Raw genomic sequence first — 22,446 nt, 5'->3', positions numbered from 1 at the left:
GAGGAGCTGAAGAGCTGGAGAGCTGGCCGCTGGAAACCAGCTAAACAAACCCCACGACAAAGACACACAAAAGAACAAAAGCGCGCGACAAACAAAAACCCAGAGCAAACACACGGCTAACAGAATGCTCAAAAAGAGGGGGCTAGCGGCTGGGGGCATGGCTATCCCATGGATTGGCTGCCTAAGCGATCGACTCTGATCCGAAACTGAAACTGAAACAGAGACGGAGACTGAGACATTCGGAGAGTCTGCAGGATCGTGTCGCTCGTTTGTTTCTGCTGAAAATCTTAAAATTCTCGCAATTTCATGTTCGTTAAATTTTGATGTTGCAAATAAATTGAATTGTTAAACGTGCAACTTCGGATGTTGTTGTCGTTGCCCCGTTGTTGCTGTTGTTGTTGTTGCTGTTTCTGCTGCTGCTGCTGTTGCTGCGGATTGTTGCAGGCGCATATTTAAACAAATGATGGCCAGATTTGGCGGCTTTCTGGCCCTGCAACAGCGGCGGTGCACTGAGGAGATGAACATCTCTCTGTTCTATGAGGGATCAGCGGGGGCTGCCAGATAAGTTTGCCCACATACAATAAAATGTTGGTAAACATTTTGTGTGGCAACCCTCGTGCTGGTTCGGCCATCGCTGTCCCGGCTAACAGCATCTGAGCCTGGTCATGCCAGCCCAGTTGTCCCCAAAGGCTGAACCTCCGTTTCGGGCCGCATCTCTTCTTCCTTTTCCCTGTCCCCTTCCCGTTCTGCCTTTTGTTATTGTGAGTTAAAATATTTATTTGTCGTAGCGCCTGGTCGGAGTGAGAAATTCTGATGGGTTTCTTATTTGCTTGGCTCGGCTTTTTTGCATATGTCCGGCCAGTCAGCAGAGCGGCAGCTACAGCCACAGCCACAACCACAGCCACTGCCGCCTGCTTCGGCAGCCACAGCGATGACTACATTAACCGCGTGCATAATAAACCCGACCAAAAACTGAATCCACTCCCCCAAACCACCCCATCTCCCTCTCGCTCTCTCTCTCTCTCTCTCTCTCTCTCTCTCGGTCCCTCTTTCGGTGTCTGTCTGTATGTTTGTCGCTCTATTGGCTTCGATTTTATATGGAAATGCGGCATCAACAATGGCTTCATATTTTCTCCTCTCTCTCGCCCTGTTTCTCTGGGCCGCATTCAAATCCTTGCTGCACCTTTGACATGCTCACTTTGGATGTGAATGTGGATGTGGATGTGTCCGTGGATATGGCTGGAGGATGATTTATGCAGCCATGGAACGTCGCTTGGCCATTGCAGCAGAATCCGCAGCAGCAACAGCCCCAGCTTCAACTCCAACTCCAACTGCAGCTCCAGCTTCGGCGGCAGTAGTAACATGTGAAAAATTAAGTGATATTTCTGAATTTGTTGGCAGCTCTAGACCCGAAACTGGAGAGCCTGGAGACTCCACTCTCGTCCCCTCGATCTCTGTAATTGATGCCGCTGCTCTCAATCAATGCCCAAATAGAATCTTGGACATTTTGGCAGAGTCTCGATTCCCACAATTCAAACCAAAATGCATTTCCCTCACCCCCACTCCTCTACATAATAGAAAAATTATTAAATGCTTGTGTGTTGCCATTGTCATTTGGCTTGTTTGCCCATTAATTCATCATTATTAAGATGTCAGCGTTGTGGTTGACATTTGTGACCATCCAGCCAGCCAGCCATCCTCTGTGTTTGTTCACAGAGCCATGCGGGCCACTTGACATCTGTTGGCTGTCGAGACAGCCTCTGAGATTTCGATTTGGTTTCGGATTTGGATTTGGATTTGGATTTGTATTTGTTTTTGTATTTGTCCTATTCGCAGCTAACTCGTTTCCATGGTTGGCTTTTGGTTAGAATGCTGTAGCTGTTGCCGCCGTCTGCACCTGCATTTGATTGATGCTAATTTTCCACGACGTTATTGCAAGTCAATCTAGAGTTCGAGAAATGACTGATGTCCCATAGCTGCTGCTGCGATGGTGGCCTCTATAATTAATCGATGTGGGTGCCCTCTTTAGTCAGAAACGAGATGGGAACTAAAAGATATACTCATTATACGGCAGACAGATGCACTAGAAAGCCGTACAAGTCCTTTTTGTTTCAATTTAGATGGCTATTATCATTAATATTGGGAGAGAACTACCAAATGAAACGAATTTCAAACTGAAGATGCAGTTGGCTGTCACTAATGGTAACAAATAAATAACAAATAGTATAATGCTGTATAAAATAGTTGTTAATATAATGAAACTTCTTTACATTTTGAACCTTTTCTATTGCATAAACAAACCCACACCTAAATTTCCTACGAACTACAATCAAATCAATTATATCTCCTTCATTAGGACTTTTAGATCGTGGTACACATTTCTACATTGGCATTCGTTTTAATTGAAATTAATTTATCCAGAAAATTATGCACAACCATTACATTTCTGATCAGGCTCCACTCCAAAAGCCACTCCTATCCGTCCATATCTACCCTGGACTACAGCTAATTAATGCGAACTGTGCAAAAATTTACGTTTCAATGCTTAATTGGCTGACTATCAAAGCCGTCGCATCAAATCACATGGCTATTTGTTAGACCAACACCAACACCAACACCCAGACAGGCCCGACCCGACCAGAGCAGAGCAGAGCAGAGCAACAACAATGTAATCAAAAAGCCAAAACACGCAATCCCAGGCACACGCACAGATCCCAGCCAACCGTCTCACCCACCCACAGCCACATCCACGTCCACATCCACAGCCGGAGACCGGAGAGACCCAGACTGGACCCACTCCAGGCGTTTGGCAGGGGAGTCCCCAATCCACAAAGTATGATTATATGGTATATAATAAGTGGCTCCATCCCGCTCCCACTCGTGCAGGAGCTGGCCATTGCACAAAATCACAAAATGTCTTCCTCACTTTTCGCGCTTAATTAAACAATTAAATTTAATTACGGTTAATATGGCTCTAATTGCTGTATTTCCTACGCTCGCCCCGGGACCCTCTGGGGACCCCCACGCACCAAGGAGCGCACGCACATGGAGGGAAGCTGCTCCACAATTCCACTCATGGCTTATGTGCCAACTATCTATATACAGGACAGCACACATACATACATACATATATAGATAGAAACATTTATGTACTATCATCTGGAAGCTGGGTCTCGGGGGTATCCTTTTGTGCTGGATATATAAAGGCATCAAATTAAAAGTGCCAACGCCAGGTCATTTTGTGGTAGCCAAAAAGAGATGGCCATAAAGAAAGAGAACGAGAGAGGGACTGGGACTGGGACTGGTACTGCCACTGAGACAGGGAGTGAGTAAGAGTGAGGGCAGCAATAGCAGTCAAAATGTCCGTACACGGACTATCAGTCTGACGTTTCTCCTCTCCTGAACCCGAGCACAATTAAGCGGAAAGAAAAATTATTATAACTTTATGTTTTGTCATTCCCAGCACGTAACCAAGAGGCAGAGAGAGAGAGCGAGTATATACAGAGCTAAAGTTGGGGAAGAGTGCAAGTACATGGCCTAAAATCAATAAGAAACTACCCCAAAAGCATTCAGGGGGAGCCACATTCACCACGGAACTCACTGAGGCTGGCACTGTGTTGAGCATGCGCACGGGAGGATTGAAGAGAGAGATGGTGATATAGTGTGGTGCTCTTTCCGTATGTGGGCCTCCGCCCGGCTCTGCATGTCCTTTTGCCTGCCGATTCCTTACACTTGACTGCTTTTATTTGCACGGGAAAATTGCAAAAATGGCGGCGCTGTCGTAGTCGCAGTCGCCGCTGATGTCGCTGCCACTGCCTCTGCCGGTGTCGACGGCAACGCAACCATACTAATATGTCCAATTGTGGAAAATAATTATAATGAAACAAATTTCCACTCACTTGCCAAGTGAAAAGCAAAACGTCATATCCTTTTTGGGTTCGGGAGTGGGGTTTACGGGATGGCAAATACTCCGACCGACCCCCCAGCTGACCCTTCTCTTTCGCACTTGCACGGGGAAAGGGTGTCTGGTGTGTGGATTCTCCTTCTCTCTCTCTCTCTCTTTCTCTCTGTGTGTTCGCCTCTCTTTCTGACTGTTTGTCGGGTGAAAATGTAATAAATGGCTGCGTTTACCGTTACATTTTCGAAAAAAGGGTTGTCTGACGCTTGTATGGGTATTCTGTACATATATTTATGTACGGTGTGTGTGCGGTGTTAAGTATCGTGTGTCCGTGTGTGGCTGTGCGGTTGAGTCGGGGAAAATTAAGTTCATATAAAATAAAAGAACAACAACCACAGCAGCAGCAACAATATAATAGCCACTCGGTGCTGCCGTGGGAGTTAAATCGTTTCTACTTGAATTAAGGTGAATTGTCTGCCCCTACATACATACGTACATATGTACGTACATACATACATACATATACTTTTACGTACTTGAATTTGTGGTGTGTGCACACATGCCTATGTATGCAGATGTGTTCTGCGTGGGCAGAAATCTCGTTGTTTGTGTATTTTATTGTCTCCACTTGCCATGGATTTCTGAGTTATAATTGGAAGTGTAAAGCAATAAATGTAACTCTTCAGTTGCAAAAAAAAGTCCTACCTCCTTTTTAAATGCAAAATAATACCCATAAGAATTATCAATCGGGCGACAAGCCAATAAGGGAAATGGAAATGTATACGCAACATTTTTTGTTGGTGAAAGATTTTACTTATAACTGACATCTCCGGCTGTTAAATGAATGGAGGATAAGTTGGAGAATCAAAGTGGTTAAATTAAATATACGGGGAAATCCCTGGGGAGGTTACACTTTTTGCGTGGAATTGAAAAGTAAGAATGTCCGTCCCGCATTAAAATGAATAAATTACTAATAAGTTGTTAAAGGAATGTAATACAAACATGTGTACAGATGTACATATACAAATACATATATCTTACAGAAAGAGTTAACAGAAATCATCATATCCTTAGCATAGATTTTGATTCCTAAAGTATGAGTATATTTTGTTTTCAATCCAGAATATTTGTAGAAACAAAAGTACATCAAATATATTGATTTCGCGTATATTTTACTCACTATCGTAAGAATGAGTCCGGGTAAATTAATTCCGCAGTAACGCCTGAACATTTCTTCTGCTATATCCATTCTGTCTTTCAATTCCGCTGCTACACAAGTATTTCCAATCTCACGGAAACAATCAAACCTAATCAAATGAGCAGTGGCTCTTGCTCCTTCCATTCTATCGTACGTACATCCCCCACTGAGACACATTATACGGGAGCAACCGAGATTGATGAGTGAATGAGAAATGGCCCCATCAATGGCGCCCTTCGTTGGGCGGCAATCTTCCTGGAATATCTAGATGTTTGCTAATTTGCTTAATAATTGCATTTTGCCCAGCCCCAGCATCTCAGCATTAGAAAAGCAGCAGCACAAAGGCAAGTGCAAGTGGAGGCAGATGAAGTGGCAGGACAGTGGGATGCATTTTTCTATTTGCCACACAACAATCAGCGTCATTCACTTGCCCCCAGGGCGCTTAATGGCACCACCAACAGCAACAGCAGCAACAGCAACAGCAACACTAGTCGCAACACCGCCCCAGCAGCAGTAATAGCCGCAACCGCAACTACAATGAGTATAAAGACAAGAGCAAACAGCTTCATATGGCAAGCCATCAATTCTAAGTAGATGACACCGCGCAGATAAATTTGTCCCACTAAATTGGCCAAAACATGAAATAATTGCGAATGTAATTAGTTATTGCCCACAAGAGCGAGAGATCCACAAATGCACAGCAGAGACCCACACAGATGCAGACTCGGATGCACACAGTCAAGCAGCGAGACAGAGAGGCAGACGGACGGCAGGAGGGCGATACACAGAGAGATGCAGATGCGAATGGGAGCTGCATCTCTGGGACTGGTACTCGGAATGGGGCCGAGGATGGGGTTGGGCATGTGGATGGGCATGGATGGGGATGGGACTGAGGCGAGTGACTGGACGGACTGGGGCCCTGGCTGATGCCGCTGCTGCTGCTGCTGCTGGTGGAGTCAAGTGGAATGCCATGCTGCAGATGCCACTTAATTTCGCACAAAAGTAAATTGTCTTGTAGCTACAACTACAACAAATACAACAACAACAACTGCAGAGGAGCAACAACAACCATGGCACAAGAGAAACGAGCTAACATTACATGCTCTGCCTCTGGCTCTGGCTCTGGGTCTGGCTTCGGCACTGGACGTGGCCCTGTCTCTGAATGTGGCTCTGTCTCTGACCAGCCATGCGCCGCCCACAATTCCCGCCGCCCTCTTTCTAAACCGGAGCTCTCTCTCTCTCTCTCTGTGGCTCTCTCTGCCTCTCTCGCTCTTTCTCTGAACAGCTCCAGCAACCTAGAAAACATTGCTGCCTCGAATCAATGCGAACAGCCAGGCACGGATCTTGGCCTTAACGTTGGTGTTGCCTGGTCGCCTGTCTGCCAGGATGGTTGCTGCTGTTTTGGGGCCGTTTTGGGCGCGCATGCCGACGATTAAAATCTTCAGACAAATTTTGCATTTTGTTGGCGTCTCTGTCGCACACAATCCGGGCGCATGAATTAAAAGCTAAAGAGAAACCCAGTTAACACCCAAAGAACGACATGGAAATGCTCTTTCAAAGATTGAAAATTAAATGGGAGCCCAAACAGGGGCAAGAAATGCAAAAGTACAACTTTATTGCACACAATTGCCAATGAAATATTCTCTCAACTGCTTTCTACGAATATAACCAGTCAGATAAATAAAGTTTTGTTCCCAAAAAACTTTGAGCCAGGGTTTAATTCACTGATAGATCCAATGGGATTCTCTACCTTCACATTCAAAGGTTTGTTAGTTTTGTTTCTGCGAGACTTCTTACTGTTCCACTTTCCGCTCTACTCTGGAGGCATATTTGCATCATTTGAGGCATAGTGCCGCATTTAGTTAGGGAATATCGAAATTAAATTGTATCTTCTGGCGACGACCTACACTTTCGCTAATGTATCTCCCAGCGACTCTCCCCGTACGTGCGTTCGTTCGGTTTTTGGGGCGCAAATTAATTGTGGGCCCAAACGGAGCGTGCCGGCCAAGACAACGACGACGAAGACGACAACGACGACGACGAAGACGAAGGCGACGCGCTTGATATGCGCGATTCCTTGAAATTGTTCGCCAGAAAATGTAAACTGCATTTAATTCAATTGAAAATAGTGCGAAACTGCAGGAAAGTGCAGTGAAACTGCAGCGAAGACGACAGCCCCAACAGCCACTGGGCGCAAAAATTTAATTGAGTATTCAAAAACGTAAACTCAACTTCACAAGGTGAGCGGGATACAGCGGGAGGGAAACAGCGGACTGATACTGAGAGAGAGATAGAAGACTGGGCGAGCGAGAAGGAGAAATAATAGACTGTGCCAGAGGAAGACAGAAGACTGCGAAAGAGCGGGACCGAGTGGCATTGTAGCGCTGGGACCGTTTTCGCAGAATTCTAAACTTGGAAATTAGGTTTCAGCCTCGGGGAATGGGGGACACGACAATGTTCTGGCTTCTGCCTCTGTTTCTGGCTTGTGGCTCCTACTCCTGGCCCTGTTCCTTCTCCAGCCACTGCCTGTATCGGACGCGTATCTCACGCTATTTTGTTTAATTGCATTCTACACAGTTCAATTTCCAGGAATTTATGCAGTTAACCAAAAAATTAATACCGGAAAAGTGTGAGAGCTGAACTGAACAGCGTCCCTGCCGTAACAATGACAGAATTATGACAGAGTTTTCCTCTGCCATTCCATTATTCACCCACAAGGAAAGCCAAATTGTAATTACCAATTAAGAGCGCTTAGCCGAACCCACAAAAAAAAACCAGTCCGATAAAAATGAAACTAGCCAACACCTGACCCTAAAACTCTGCTCAAATGCATTAAAATAAACGAAGTGCGGACAAAGTGTGAGGGAAGGAGTAGGCGTACAATTTAAGTGGCGGCCAGGTAATTCCAGGGAAACTGAATCATTTGCATAAAATGAGACAGGAAAAGTTACATTTTGAGAAAGCATTTGACAGCGGAATGCTTAAATTTGATAATTCGGTACTCTACAAGGGAGATCCGATAAATTGAAATGTTTACTTTGAGTTTGCTTAAAGTCCACTTCGTGCTCCCCAATCCGCTACACATGAAACGGTTAAAGATCGGAACACCTCCCTATCAGGTGGTTGCCGTGCAGGGAGAGTATTCCGAGAATTACAGAGAGCAGCTGCCTCCCCATACTTACGTATAACGAGGTGAAAACATTATTTTTATTACCTAATTACCTCAATTTATTCGCGGTAATTGCGGAGTGCTCTCCATACGAGTTAATGGCCGGGCGATCCATCCACCGCCATGCCGTCTGCCCAACTTTAGAGCGATTCAGCGGAATATGAATATGAAAATATATATTTTGGGGGCAGACAGTCTCTGGGCAGCAGCGACAGAAAGCGGGTTAAGCAAACGGATTTCCAATTCGCTTGACTTTATGAATGAATCTTCACTATATACCCGACCACATAAACACAGATCCGATGTGAATGAAACACAGATCATTTTATATGAGCAATTTACGTTTGTTGAACTTGCTGTCAGTGGATGGATGATGTTGATGTTGATGTTGGTGCTGGTGTTGGTCTGGAAAAACTACTGTCTGGCGGGGAGTTGGGGAACTTTGTCTAGCACCACGAATACGAGTACGAGTACGAGTATATCTTGCATAATCTTCCCATAATGAGCTCATTTGCATGTGTTTCAGTGTGAGTGTGTTAATTAAAAAATGTTATGCTTGGCTTTGCACCGCACTCCACCACATGGGATTGTGGCGAGTGTCTCTGGTACGATGGAAGTTCTCTTTATCAAGAGCGTACGTGTATGATGTGTACACGATGTTCTCTCTATCTAACAGTTGTCTGAATCCGAACGACTTAATCAATTTAGCAGAAAACAACTGAAATCGACTTGTAGGCACATCATAACTGCTCTGCTCTGCTCGGCTCTGCCACAATTCGACATCCCTCGATTCCCATTCACATTCACATTCACCGCAAGTCGTCGTCGTCGTCGGCGGCGGCTGGCCCATTGATAACTTTGAACACAAATATTATCATTGTAAATGCGCCGCCTCACAGTTGGGCGTTAATATCAAGCTGTGACCTGGGAGGTGGGGTAGCCGGGGGCCCCAGTCGATATGGATACTGGCACTGAGATTGCGTCCAATGGGGGCTACACATTTGATTTGGCGCTGAGCGAGGGACTGAGGGACTGGGAATGAGACAGAGACTGGAACAGAGACGACGCCAAACAAATGCCCGCAATCAGCGCAGGCGGCGCTCGGTCCATTAGGCCAGATATAAAGCTTAATTGCTGGACCCGGCCAGGGCGCAGCAGGCGACCAATGTGACCAGGCTCTGATTATGCTGCCGCCGATGCTGCTGCAGGGAAACTTGAGGTTCAGTTTTGCTGCTTGCCAAATGATTTGATTACGTTTTGATTAACGCATTGCACTTTCCGAAGCTCTGCCTTACGATGCGATGCTGTGCGTTGTGGCGTGGTTTGGTGTGGTGTGGTGCGTTTTGCATGCAGCACCACCTGCGGCTACCTGAAGGCGTAGCCGGGACTAATTAATAAACAGACGTGGGGACGGACTCCCGACCTCAGTCGATCCGGACCATTCGCGATCCCCACTAGCTGCATGGGCGTCAGTCGTTGGCGTCAGCGTAGGCAGGGCATTGTAATTATATACGCGTAATTAATTGCGTCGACAATCGATCTGACATTCGAGATAAAAACTCGCGGCTGCTGTAGAAAATTTGCATTCATTGGCGAACGCATTTATCAGTGTTTGATGAATAATAAATGCATAATTAATTTAATTATTTTATTTCTCCCCAATAAAACATCCAGCGATTGCATTTTAATTGTTAACAAATTGAATGCAAATCGCATAAATTGTTAGCAGGTGGTTCTTGGCCCCCTGTGGGTTCGAGAAACGAGCCATAACGATGCTTAGATATATGGCGATGCGAGATTAACGAGCAATGAATATGACAGGCAGACCTCTCAATTATTCGGAAATTTACTTCCTTGTGTTAGCAAATTCAATATGTTGCCAATAGGTGTCCATAGTCCAATCAGAATCAGTGCCAGATCTAAAAAATTATTCAGATGCGATACAGAGACATCTGCTTGTGTGTATTGACATTGACCCAGCTTTTGCTGCTGATTAAGCATTGACATTCAGACTAAGCCGATGGATTCAGCTAAGATTTAGTAACGGAAATATAAAAAAGAAAGCTGCAATGCTTCTATAAATACGTAATCATGCACTTTGTTGCTTAGGATTTGTGTCAATTTCATCATTGACTGATATTACAAATTGTCTGGTGTCTTCGTTTCTTCCCTTTTTATTTTGAATTAAAAAAAAAACCCTTCTGTTTCCCATATTTTTTGCTACTAACATATTTCGTTGTATTTTAATTGCACAATCAGAAGGGGGAAACCTTAACAAAAATACGCAAAACTAAAACATTTTGAACAAATATTTGTTCACACCAAACGATGCTGAATTCATGGAAATTTCGTTGCTTATCAGCTGCAAAACTGGCAAATAATATTTTAATGTATTTATTGAGCACACACGCACTTGCACACATGCAGGAACACACACACAGAGATACACTTGTTAAATAAATCAAAATAACAAAATTATTTGACGTGTTGCTGGCGTCGCGACGTTCAGATTGCTGCTGCCGACTGCCGCCGACGTCGTGTTATTTCCATTTGTAATTAAATTAATTGGGTTTTAATTCAACGCGATAAGAGGCAAAGGCAACGGCAACAACAGCAGCAGAGGCAGCAGCAGCAGTAGTCGGCTACCACTGACGCTCGGCCAATTGTCAACAACAAATGGGGGAATAAATGGAATTCAGATTTGTTATTGAACCCGGCCTGACACCCGACAAATCGCGTAGGAATAAAAATTATAATGCAAACAATTTGATAATCACTCAATTTTTAATCTTAATTCGTTGATTGCACGCCTAACCTCCGCTCGGAGAGGGAAGAGATCTACTCCAGTGAGAGAGAGCAATGTGAACATCAATAAGTACACGCCAAGTGGGCCACATATGCTCCCCGTTCCCGTGCCTCAGCAACAGCTTGCCTGATTAATTAAATATTAATTGCCTGCTGATAAGAACGCTGTGTCGCCTCTGTTGCTCACAGCCTGAACTCAATCCAACACGATCTCTCAGACCATTCGAGGAACATCTGATGCCAGACACCTGCGTTCTAACTCAAGTAACACAGTTAAAGGACCATTGCACAATGTTGAAAGTTGCAACTCGTAACGAAGACTCTCAGGCCCGCCTTGCACCTCAAATTATAGTTTAGCAATTAAGCAATCGCTGTTACACAATCGTTTATTTAGTTGGAGAGCTTTACACCTAATTCAAATCAATTTAGTTTTCAGCTAGTGTTGCAGATTGACCCCAGATTAAAGGCATTGAATACTTGCAATGTGTTAAAGAATTCCGCATTAAGAAAGATTTCGGTTGCATCACAAAGGCAGTGGAACATCAACATCAGATTATACTAAATTTGAATTGGTTCATTTTAAGGAGAAGTTCAAAGCAATTTCCAATTGCAACTAAAGTAAAACCAAGTTTTTTTTTCAATTTTTTGTATAATTATATATTTTTTCAATGATTTTTTGTTTGTTTCTTCTTCTGCACTTCTTGTGTGTGATTTGTATTTCCTTTTTTGACATTTTTTAGATTTTTTTTTAGTTTTTATGGTTTATGTTTAAACAACTACAGAGGATTAACGCTATATGGTATTAATATAATATTATGCATTTATGAACTATGTGTATAGGTCTGTGGTATTAGGTATATTTAATGTATATTTAACGGCATAGTTGGAGCTTCAGATTAGTTTATTTTAGTGTAGATGCTTACAGGTATTTTTTAAATACATACACACGATCCATCCGATTCTTTTGCTAGACTGACTTACGATGCAAATTATAAATTACAATACAATCAAGTATCATTTTAGTTGATGCCATTTTCTGTTCTCCTCTCTTCTTTAATGCTTATTGACTTGAGTTTTGCAAATAAATTACTTTTGATTCTGTTAATTAATTTCGGGGGATTTTCCTTTAACGAATCAACGAAATTTTCATGATTGGATTTACTTGCTAGGATTTATGTACAATTAGGAAACATTTCTCTGCTTGCTTTCGCCTTGATATATACAATGTTCGATTGGATATGGAACCAGCTCGCTATAACGTATCTCTTTAGATCTATCTCTCTCCCTCTCTGACTTCCTCTCTAACTCCCGCTTATAGTATTTACAGGGTGCATTTGAAACAACATTTGGAAGTATCGTAACATAAAATGCGCTAACATCACAGCAAAATTTTGGGGGTTTTCCGTACATCAGAGGCTCAGGATGAGCCTGTGCCGGCTCCAGTTCCAGGGCCTATGCCTGTGCCTGTACCTGGTCCTGCTCCAGCGGGACGTGGCTCAGCTATTTGGTTATCGGAGTGCCTACTCGTGGGAGGACTATGGCTCGGGGCGCGTTGGTGGCGACCATGGACGCACACCAACTGGGCCGCCACTTATCCCAAGTGCATCAGACTGGGATGGAAGTAGCCGGCCATGGCCCACTGGGCGCCGGGCGCTCCCCTGCCCAGGGCAGCCATTTTGATCTTCTCGATCTCTGCCTCCTGCAGGCGCTTTGCCTTGGCCCGACGGTTCTGGAACCAGATCTTCACCTGGGTCTCGGTGAGTCGCAGCGAGGAGGAGAACTCTGCCCGCTCGGCAATGCTCAGGTACTGCTTCTCCCGGAACTTCTTTTCCAGCGAGAGCAGCTGCTGTGTGGTGAATGGAGTGCGGGGCTTCCGGTTGGGTTTGTGCTTGCGGAGATTGCACTTGATCCTGGGCGGCTCATTGGCATCTGGAAGGAGAGAGGAGAGGTGAAGGTGTTGATTAGTTGATTGCTTAGATTTGTCCAATTAGAGGAGCGCAATTTGCATGCAGAGTTAATGCCGAGCTGAATGCTTAATGCTGAATGAAATGCTGTCAACGATTGGCTTTTGTTGCTTCTGGCTTTTGGCTGCTGTCTCTGTCCTTGGCCTTGTCATGGCTAAAAGCGGACGGCCAAGACAGCGGCGACGGCAACAACAATATACGGTAATTACTCCTTTAAGTGGCCAATAAATTTGCTGTCTAAACTATTTGTCAGACAAAGCAGCAGCCGCAGCAGCAGCAGCCAGAGCGACGGGAAATGCATTCCCCGAGTAGTCCCCATACAGCATGCCCCACTTGATTCTCTATCTCCATCTCTCTCTCTGTTGCTGTTGCTGTTTCTCTGTCTCTGTTCGATTCTTGCCACAGCAAAACAATTTTAATTTGGGCATTTTGTTTTGGCAAACAAAGGCACAGAGCAGAAACAGAGACAGAGTCTGCAGAAAAAGCAACAGCAACAGAAAGAAACGTGCAATCCTTATAAAGACTGCGGCAGCAGCAGTAGCAGCAGCAGAATCAGCAGCTGTTGCCTGCCGCCTCATGCCCCATACTGCATGCTGCATGCCCCATGCTCTGGCATTCGCCTGGAGTGTTGTTAATGAAAGTAATGAGCCTGCCATGAGGCTGCGCCAAACCACAAAGATGCAAATGGCATTTTAAAGATGCAGTCAGTCCGGGTCAGATCCCTCTCCGTTTGAGGCACGCGTAATTTATTGAGCATTTTGTTTCGAGGCACAACCAAGAGGAAGACATCTTCCCAGCAGCGGTGGCAGTGGCAGGGGCAGGAATCAAAATAAAGACAAATGCAAATGATATGCAACGCTTTAATTTTACGCATAATTACACAAATTGAAATTGTCGAGTGACAAACGTGGCCAAGATACCAACAGATGGTGGCCAGAGAAGCACAGAGGGAGCAGGGGAGAACATGCCTTTGTAATTGCTTTTTATGCCCTGCATCTGGTAAATGGGGCATGCAACAACAACCGAAACAACAACAACATAAACACAAAGGGAAAAGCATTCATCGATATACTAAAAGTACGAATATTCCTCCAGATTCTGGGCTTTCCCAAGACCCCGAAACATTATGTGTTCACACACATTTTCTGGCACGTTATGATATCGAGAGACAAATAAATGTCCAGCCCGCCATAAGCCATAAAAATGCAGCTTATAGTGAGAGTCAGACCCAGGCAGAATCAAAACTAATAATCATGTGTTGGGGCTTCAGGATGGAACTGGAACTGGAACTGAGGCTGAGACTAAAACTGAAACTGCACCGGGGGACTGCAGGCGATTGGCTCATTAAGTAATTAGTGTGACATGCCAGAGTTATGTTAATGCCCGATCAACTCCGATCGGGACAGACCTTATCTGTCAGTGATATGCATATAATTTCACTTATTTGTGTGTTTCAGTTTCAGTTTCTCAGCTTTTCAGTTTCTGTATGCAGGTCGTAAAAGCATTTCGTATGGCCTAACAAGGTGAAACGAAATGTGAACACTCCGATAAAGCCACCAACTGATTCCAGTTCCCATAATGAATGTAGAGACACACACGGCCCATCTCCGGCAGCATTCAGAAATTTGTTACAGACTCGGAGACGCGCTCCGGCCTGGCCTCTATAAATATAAACAAAAATATAAATATATTTTGTATTTCTTCTCCTCCCTGAAGCCAGCTTTTGGCTTTTGGCTGCATTCTGTGTGAAGTCTGAGGCTTGTTTGCTTTTGTTTGGTATTTTGTTGTCGCTCTTGTTGTATTGACCATAAATTAGTTGCTAAATTAGCATATAAACGATACGGCCAACTTTTACAGCTCTTTTTCGTTGTCTCGGCATTCGATTTTGATTTTATGATTTTTCATTACAATAATATTTATACAACTCTTGTGGCCGACTCGTGGTGATGTGATTATTGGGTATCATCCGTGGCTTATTGGACATCAATTGTGCTCATTGTGGCAGTCGTTATTCTTTCAATATTCGGAATCGTTAAGCCTCCTCCAATCTTTATTATTAACCAATTGTTTACTTGGGAGATGGGCCCTACTTATTGTTTCACTCTCTGTTAGATTTAATTTCGCTAATTTGTTTAGGTGCGAGTTTTCACCTAATTTCTCATTTCGGTTTCTTTTTCATTAAATTTTAGCAACTTTTTTGTCTCTAGACTCCTTTTGCATTTATTTCAAAATTAATTGCTCATTTGTCGCTAAATTGCTGGAATGGGGTTTCCATTGCAGTGGCAACTTGCTGCCAGCCAGCAACTGTAGCAAGTGAGCTGAATTCCCCAAAACCCCCAGACCCCCGTTTCACAGTCCAATACACCGTACCCTCCCCGACCCCCTCCTGAAGGCCTATTACAAAACCTGCAACAAGCCAAGACAAAAAGAGATACAGATAGTGGGCAGAGAGAGACAGAGGACAGTCCACGCACGTCCCAGCCCGAGTGCGAGACTCGTTTTCGCCTTTTTGCTCTTTTATAGGCATTGTATTTGTTGTTGCTGCTACTGCTGGGGCAATACGTCGCCAGCATCGCCATTGCCAGTGCAAATACATGCCACAAACGCCAATTGTGACATTTAGCCTATGTTTGTAATGGATTTTCAATTAATTTGAGTTCTCCGGTGTATTGTAGACGAGACAACATATAAGACTCGATACCAGCAGCAACAAACAGCAACAGCAAATGAGACAGGCAACAAGCAATTGTGAAATTTACGCGTATCGTTTGGCGTTGGCAATACCAAAGTAATACCAATACTGAGACCAAGACCGGGACGGAGACGGAGACGGAGGCGTAGACCAAAACCGAATGCCCAAACCAATCTTGTCCCCATAGAGTGACTGGGCCGTGTCTCTACATAGCCGACGGTGACAACGCTCGATTGATTTGCGGTGCAAATTGCTGGCAATTAATTCTTCATTAAAGCGTTTTCGCATAGCAACTTCGGTTGGACAACGTTTTTGCAGTGAAAATCGCTTTTGCAATACAAAGAAAACAGCAAAATGAGCAGATCTTTGGTCCGCCGGATCGCCGGAGATCGATTGAGGAGCGCGGGCTCGATCGTTTGGCTAATGCAATTACACGCTTACGGTCAAACGGCAACGGCAACAGCTACTCGTAAGGGGCCTGCCTTCGTGTCTGTCCCGTTCCGTGGCGGCACTGGCTCTAGCTCTGGCTGATTTCATAATGAAGGATTTTAATTAGCACCAAATGTGTAAAAGGTGCAAAAGAGAGCGGGGCACACTTGCGTTTTACCAGCTAAATGAATGATTATCTCCAGCCAAGGATCGGCTGATTAGGCTCTCGAGGGTGGGGGATCGGTTTCTTTTCCATCCTCATGTAAGTATGTAGGTAGGGCCATGTATGTTATCCCTAGCACTTGCCGGACAAGTCAATTAATTAGTGAAGTGCGCGTCAATAACCAGTTGGCTTAGATAACTCTAAGTAGTCCACTGCTGCCCACTGCCCACTGTCCACTGAGATCGAAGGCAGGAGCTGCTAGGCTATGCTTTGGCTCACAAATCTTGTCATATTGCGTGTGCATGTGCTTCCACCGGGTTTTGCAATGAAGTTCACATTGCAATCGGCTTTGGCTGCCTCTGGGCAAGATAAGCTGCGTAGATAGTACTGGAACACTCCATCCACGTGGGTTGGGCCACAGCACACACGCATGCGCCTGCCACTGTCCACATACGAGGTAGATATGACAGGTTCCAAATGCTGTTTAATTACTCAGCTGCTGAACAACAACAGCAACCACATCTACGAGTACGAGTACTTTTACGAAGCAGCAGCAGCAGTTCAAATTAGTGGCACTACCAATTGTCTACAAATATTTAGCAAATGTTTGCCGTTGTCTGAATATATTCCCCAACCTTGCGTGGGGTGGAGGGGGCTATATGCAGTGCCTCTTCTCTACCTGCTCCACCCATGCCACACTGCCGAACCGCCTCCTGTGGCTGCTGGCTGCTGCCTTTGTCTGGCTTCCTCCAAGTCCCTCCCTGACTTGGTAATTTAATGCAAATAAATTTTATTTGCCAAAACATACATCAAAATGTCTGCGCCAGCACACCTATCCATGTGTGCGCGTGTGTGTGCGTTGCATGCAACGCTGTGTGGATGTGTATTTAGTACAGCTTATGCACGTTAGATGGCGTGCAGAATGCAAATATTATTTTAGCTTTTGACTGCCGTTCGGCGTCTCCGCTGGAGCCTTGCAAATGGTGTTAAAACGCATGCACATGCCTCTCCGCTGCCTCAATCCTCGCCATACACTGCTCTTCTCCACCTCCAGAGCCTCCTCTGCCACCAGATACCCGTGCTCCACGTCCAGCAGCCGTCTGTCAACGTTTAAATTGCTGCCAACCCGTTGAAAATTGCGTGTTTTGGGTGGGCGTAGCTGACATGCCACACCTACCGTTTTGGCCAGGTTTACCCTCTCCCTCTCTCTCTCTTACTCTCTCACTCACTCACTCACTCACTCACTCACTGCTGCTACTATGTACGAGTATATGCATGTGTGGTGGCTTCTATGTACTCCACGTATTTATGCAATGACTCCCAAGTTGTTGCTCGTTTGTTCAGCTTGAAAATTAATTTTTATAATGGCTGCCAAGAAATGCAGCTGCAATGAATGGTGGCTCGGGGCTACGTGACTTGACTGCGCTTGCAATTAGTTAAATTATGAAGGCGCACGGGAATTCTTCCACTTTTCAGCACGAGAAAATAAAGTTATCCCTTTGGTGGGCCACACACCAGAACAACCTATGGCTTTGCGTGTGTTCCAAAATCCTAATCTGAGACAGTTTACGTTAATAGGCCATGAAAAGTATAACTAACCAAAAGAAAGGGCCGACAAACGGTAGCGGATACCAGATACAGATACGACTTTAAACGTACAGTAATGCCACCTTCAGATACAGATAGAATTTCAAACGTTCAGGCAGGGCACTAAGTACCTAACACTTGACATAATGCGGCGGCAGATAGCCCTCGGCACAGGTCGCACAAGCCACAGGCAGTTTCAGTGGCAGTGGCACACAAACGGGGGGATCCGAATACGAATCGGGATCGGGATCGGGATCATCAGTCAGTCAGCGGCAACCTGCTGCGCTAATGAGACCTGCTGTGGCAGGGGTATAGACCGTGCCAGTGCCAGAGAGGCAGAGGCAAAGACACAGTCCGAGACAGTGTCAGGGGGAACCAGAAAAACAGCTGCCAAATGAAACAAAGTGAAATGAAGTTATACTTATAGCCATACTCGTGCTCCCATGTTATATGTATATGCAGCAGTTGACAGCCAAATGACAAAATACGCGGCAAATGTTTGGAATAGTTTGTTCTTCACTACAAAGAGGGACAAAAGAGAACTCAAGTGGAAGATGATGATGATGACGATGCCTAGGGAATGATGAAGAGCCACATTAAGATTGATTCATTTCGATTCTTCACTAATTTATTTGTTCAGGAATGCGTTGACATGATTTCCTATCGATTTCAAATACTTCAGAAGTGAATTTCCATTCTCTTCATTAGCATAGCACTAGTACGAGTACGAGTACGAGTACGAGTACGAGTGTTTTCCATAACTTCGGAGCATGCAAAATACTAGACGACGCCCTTTCATGACTCTTGCCCTGGCCGGCCGGCCGCACTGACAGCTTTATAAAACAATGTGAGGGTCCAGCAAAAGAGCCCAACACAGCACAACAAAAACAGGCACAATGGCAGCCACAAAAACGCTGCAAAATGCACACTTTTTTGCTACTGGGCTTTCCTTGCCTGCAGTTGGGTGTTTGTTGGGCAACTTTAAAAAGCGGAAACGCAAAGTTCGCGGATGCCAGAATGGAGTCGAGTGGGGTAAAGTTCACATGTCCGTCAACCGTGCCGCCGCATCAAAGTGCGACTTCTTTGGGTGTGCACACTTTTTTGTGTGGCCCAAAGTGTGGACAGAGAGACATAGAGAGAGTGTGGCCAGGAAGTGTGGCCATGGTGCAAAGTGTGAACTGTGCATGCAGATACAGATCGCTTAGACTCGCTTCAATTAGTCTGGTCAGTCAGTCAGTCAGTCGGACTTTTTATGCGATTATTATTAGATTTTCTTTCGTTTGGGGGGCTGGCTGGATGACGGCTGGATGATGGCTTGCCGGACAGACCGGAAAACACCGAAAAAAAAGCGACAGCCAATGAATAATCAGACAGAGCCAATTGAGTTAAATCAAAACCGACGCGTCGCGCCGCGATGCGATGGGACGCTGATGTGGTAGTTGTGGATGATGATGATGAGGCGAGTAATGGGCCAAGCAATCAGGCATATTTCATTGTTTTATTTAAAGCATCACAATAATAATTGGCACGCACTTTGACTACAACCGAGGGTCGACCCAACCAGCAGTTGCGCATGGAGAGGGTGATGGAGATGGGCGGCCATGATGGAGCACCCGCATCGAAGAGAGTGCAGAGCGAGAGTCGTTGTCGCCGGCGTGCCTCATCGATGCCAATTAAGGCGAGGGGCAGCCGTTAATTGAATTAAAATGCGCAACAAAATGGTGCAGATAAAGCAGCCACAGCAAAAGACAAAGAGTAAAATAGAGAGAGAGAGGGAGAGAGAGAGAGGCGTGGGGTTAATACCTCCATAAGCTGAATCGGTTATGCATATTTTCAAAGCTTTGAATGGAATATGAATATTGTTCAAGGAAATATTTCGAATTTCAGACTCAATTAAGCAAATTTATGTCCACTTCGGCTCATCATTTGCCATTTTCCAAGCGGTTAAGTGAACATTTATATTTTCAATAAACAAAACACAACAAAAGCGGGCTCAGAGAGGCTACTTTTCTAGGAGCAATCCTCAAAAACGAATTGCAAAGTGTTTTAAAGACCTCAAAAATAACGAGGGAAAGGCCTTGCAAACAGAATCGGTTCAGGAAATGTTTCCGGCCAAAGTTTATCATTTCGGTTTGGGACATGTAAGGCAACACGAGAGGAACATTAATAAAAGGCGACACTTACCTCCACCAAATCCTTGTCCCGGAAACAGGCCCGGCGGCCCAAAGGGCGGCATTTGGCGGGCGCCCGGCCAGGGCACACCAGCTCCCATGCCGCCCCAGGCGACTGCAGCGGCGGCCAGAGCACTGAACGGCGTTGGTCGGATGGGCACGTGACCGGAGGCGGCCAGAGCCGCCGGCGAGAGGATGGTCGACTGCATCTGGGATCCGTGATTGCCGCCGTGCGGCGACTCTAGCGACTTTCTGCTTTCGAGGCCGTCGGGTGTGGAGCGCGGTGAGTCGTCGGCATTCATGTCCTCGATATCCACAATGGAGTCCTCCTCCTCGTCGTGATCCACATCGTGCTCGTGCAGCATGTCCTCGTCGTATTCCAATTCTGAGTCCGTGTGGCTGCCCAACGGCGAGTGCCGCTCGTTCTTGGCGGGTGTGGAGCTGCCCAGGTGCGCCGTCCCCGTTCCTGATGCGTTGGCGGAGGATGCAACCGGCGTGGAGTTGGGCGTGGAGCTGGTGGAGGCGGGAGGGGATGTGGCTCGGGCATCGGCTTGGGCCTGTGCCTGACGCAATTGCGCCATCGCCGCTGCTGCCGCCGCCTGCTGATGCTGGTGCTGAGCATGGGCGGCTGCTGCCGCATGGGCCGCGTGCAGCAAGTGGGCGTGGTGGGCTACGGCGGCGGGATGGAAGGCATGCGTTGGTGGAGGGCCCGAGGCTGTGGGCTGTCCCGCCGTCGGCATCTGTGGTGGCGGAGTTCCCGCCGCACTGCCTTGGGAGAGGGGCGAGGTGGCGGCGGAGCTGGAGAGATTCGTGGGCGCATCGCTGACCTGGTTGGTGGGCGTCCGCGGCCGCGTGTCTGCGAGGAGGGAGGCCACACTGAAGTTACTCAGCCGGGATGTGGTCTTGTGGAGGTGATGCGGTGGATGCACTGCAGCCAGCTGGAGAGCCGCCTGCTGCTGGTGGTGCTGTTGCTGCTGCTGCTGTTGGTGATGCTGCTGCTGTTGTTGCTGTTGCTGCTGATGCTGGTGCTGTGCCTGGGCCAGGAGATGCTGCTGGTGGGCCAGTAACAGGGCCGACGGCGATGTGGGACTGGAGAGCGGATGGTGTCCGGCCGCATGGGCCGTGGGACTCACGCTGCCCATCGAGGTGAGGGAATTGGCCAGGCTGTTGCTCCCGCTGCTGCTGCCGCTGCTGCTGCTCCCGGAGCTGTTGCCCAGCGCTGTGGTCGGCGGCACCGTCGGGCTGGTCATCGTCTGGCGCAGACCCGTCACTGTCATGCTCGTCGCTGTGCTGGTGGGGGCTGTCGCTGGCGCTGGCTTGCTAGAAAGCTTTAACATAAAGCCTTCAGGGTCTGTGGTCTGGATTCAATGCGGCAGTTCGTTCACTTGGGTTTGGGTTCGGGGTTTACTTGTGGATTGCGTTGCTTTTATTCTTGCATTGCTCGTTCGAGGGCGAGTTCAATGCGGGGGCACAGAGATACTTTTGTACGAGTATGTGTCGTCGTTGCGGTTAATTTGTTTTGATTATCGCTTAATTAATTCGCTCGTTCATCACACGCGCGTTCCTCAGATACATTTATCAGTACACGCACAGAGTCACCTTCACACACGAACGCGCTGCAACGCTGGATCTGCAAGCGAAAGAGAAGCGGGAGAAACACGTCCTCTTGAGATCACGTCTGTTCGAAAAGTAACCGACCGTCTCTGCTGCTGCCTCGACTGTGGCTCTGTGGCACAACCACTGTGCGCGCCTTGGTGGTGGTGGCTTTTCAAACCGGCTGCCTGCCGCTGCCGCTGCCTGACTACTCTGCCCTCGCGCGCTCTCGCTTGCTCTCCCTTGCTGCCCCATAAGCAGCGACACCATTTTTATTGGCCTAACTGTTTCGCTGCTCGCTCGCTCTTTCTCTCTCCCTCTCTGTCTCTCTCTCTCGCGCTCTCTCTCTCCGCTCTCTTGTTACGTTTTTTCTCGCGCTGCTGCTATTTCTCCACTTTTCTGCTTGCGCCGCCTTCTTTTAGACTCTGTCTCGCTTCCAGTGTGGTGAGTTTTCGACAGAGACGGGTATCTTGGGGCGCACAGTAGCTGTCCCGCTCGCACGCCTAATTATTATTGAATAATTCAATCTTTCGAGCATTTTTCCTATGCGAATGGGCACTCGTATATGCTTTCCTGAGTTGCTGCGCGTATTAGCATTTTATAACAAGCAGCGGCAGTCCGTCCATTTCCACTTTGGTTTTTTCCCTGCTTTTCTCTGGATCGGCTTTTCTTCGATGTGTTTTTTTTTGTCTTCTTCTGTTTGGTTTTTGTTTTTGCCTAATGCCGTCTCGTTCTGTCGCGTCACAGCTGCGGCTGTTGGCATTCATGACTTCATTT

General features: G+C 46.5%; 1 protein-coding gene across 1 annotated transcript; it reads right to left on the bottom strand.

Moving 5' to 3' along the window:
- Window positions 1–11,802: 11,802 nt before the first annotated feature.
- LOC117897309 (muscle segmentation homeobox) lies at window positions 11,803–21,785 on the bottom strand. The gene is made up of 2 exons (XM_034806062.1): window positions 20,090–21,785; window positions 11,803–12,999 (listed from the first exon to the last, which is right to left on the bottom strand). The coding sequence occupies exons 1-2, from the start codon at window positions 21,411–21,413 to the stop codon at window positions 12,662–12,664; spliced, it is 1,662 nt and encodes a 553-aa protein (XP_034661953.1). The 5' UTR covers window positions 21,414–21,785; the 3' UTR covers window positions 11,803–12,661.
- Window positions 21,786–22,446: the final 661 nt, after the last annotated feature.

The sequence above is a fragment of the Drosophila subobscura genome, chromosome O (assembly GCF_008121235.1).
Source record: "Drosophila subobscura isolate 14011-0131.10 chromosome O, UCBerk_Dsub_1.0, whole genome shotgun sequence".
In the NCBI taxonomy this organism is placed as follows: Eukaryota; Metazoa; Arthropoda; class Insecta; order Diptera; family Drosophilidae; genus Drosophila; species Drosophila subobscura.
The sequence above is the reverse complement of the archived record's forward strand: the minus strand, read 5'-3'. Positions and strand labels throughout refer to the sequence as shown.

What these genes read in the sequence shown, in the direction of transcription:
- LOC117897309 (XM_034806062.1), bottom strand. Translation starts at nt 21,413, where the DNA reads ATGTTAAAGCTTTCTAGCAAGCCAGCGCCAGCGACAGCCCCCACCAGC. An exon ending in GGGACAAGGATTTGGTGGAG is followed by an intron (nt 13,000 to 20,089) that starts GTAAGTGTCGCC and finishes CTCTCCTTCCAG; the next exon opens with ATGCCAATGAGCCGCCCAGG.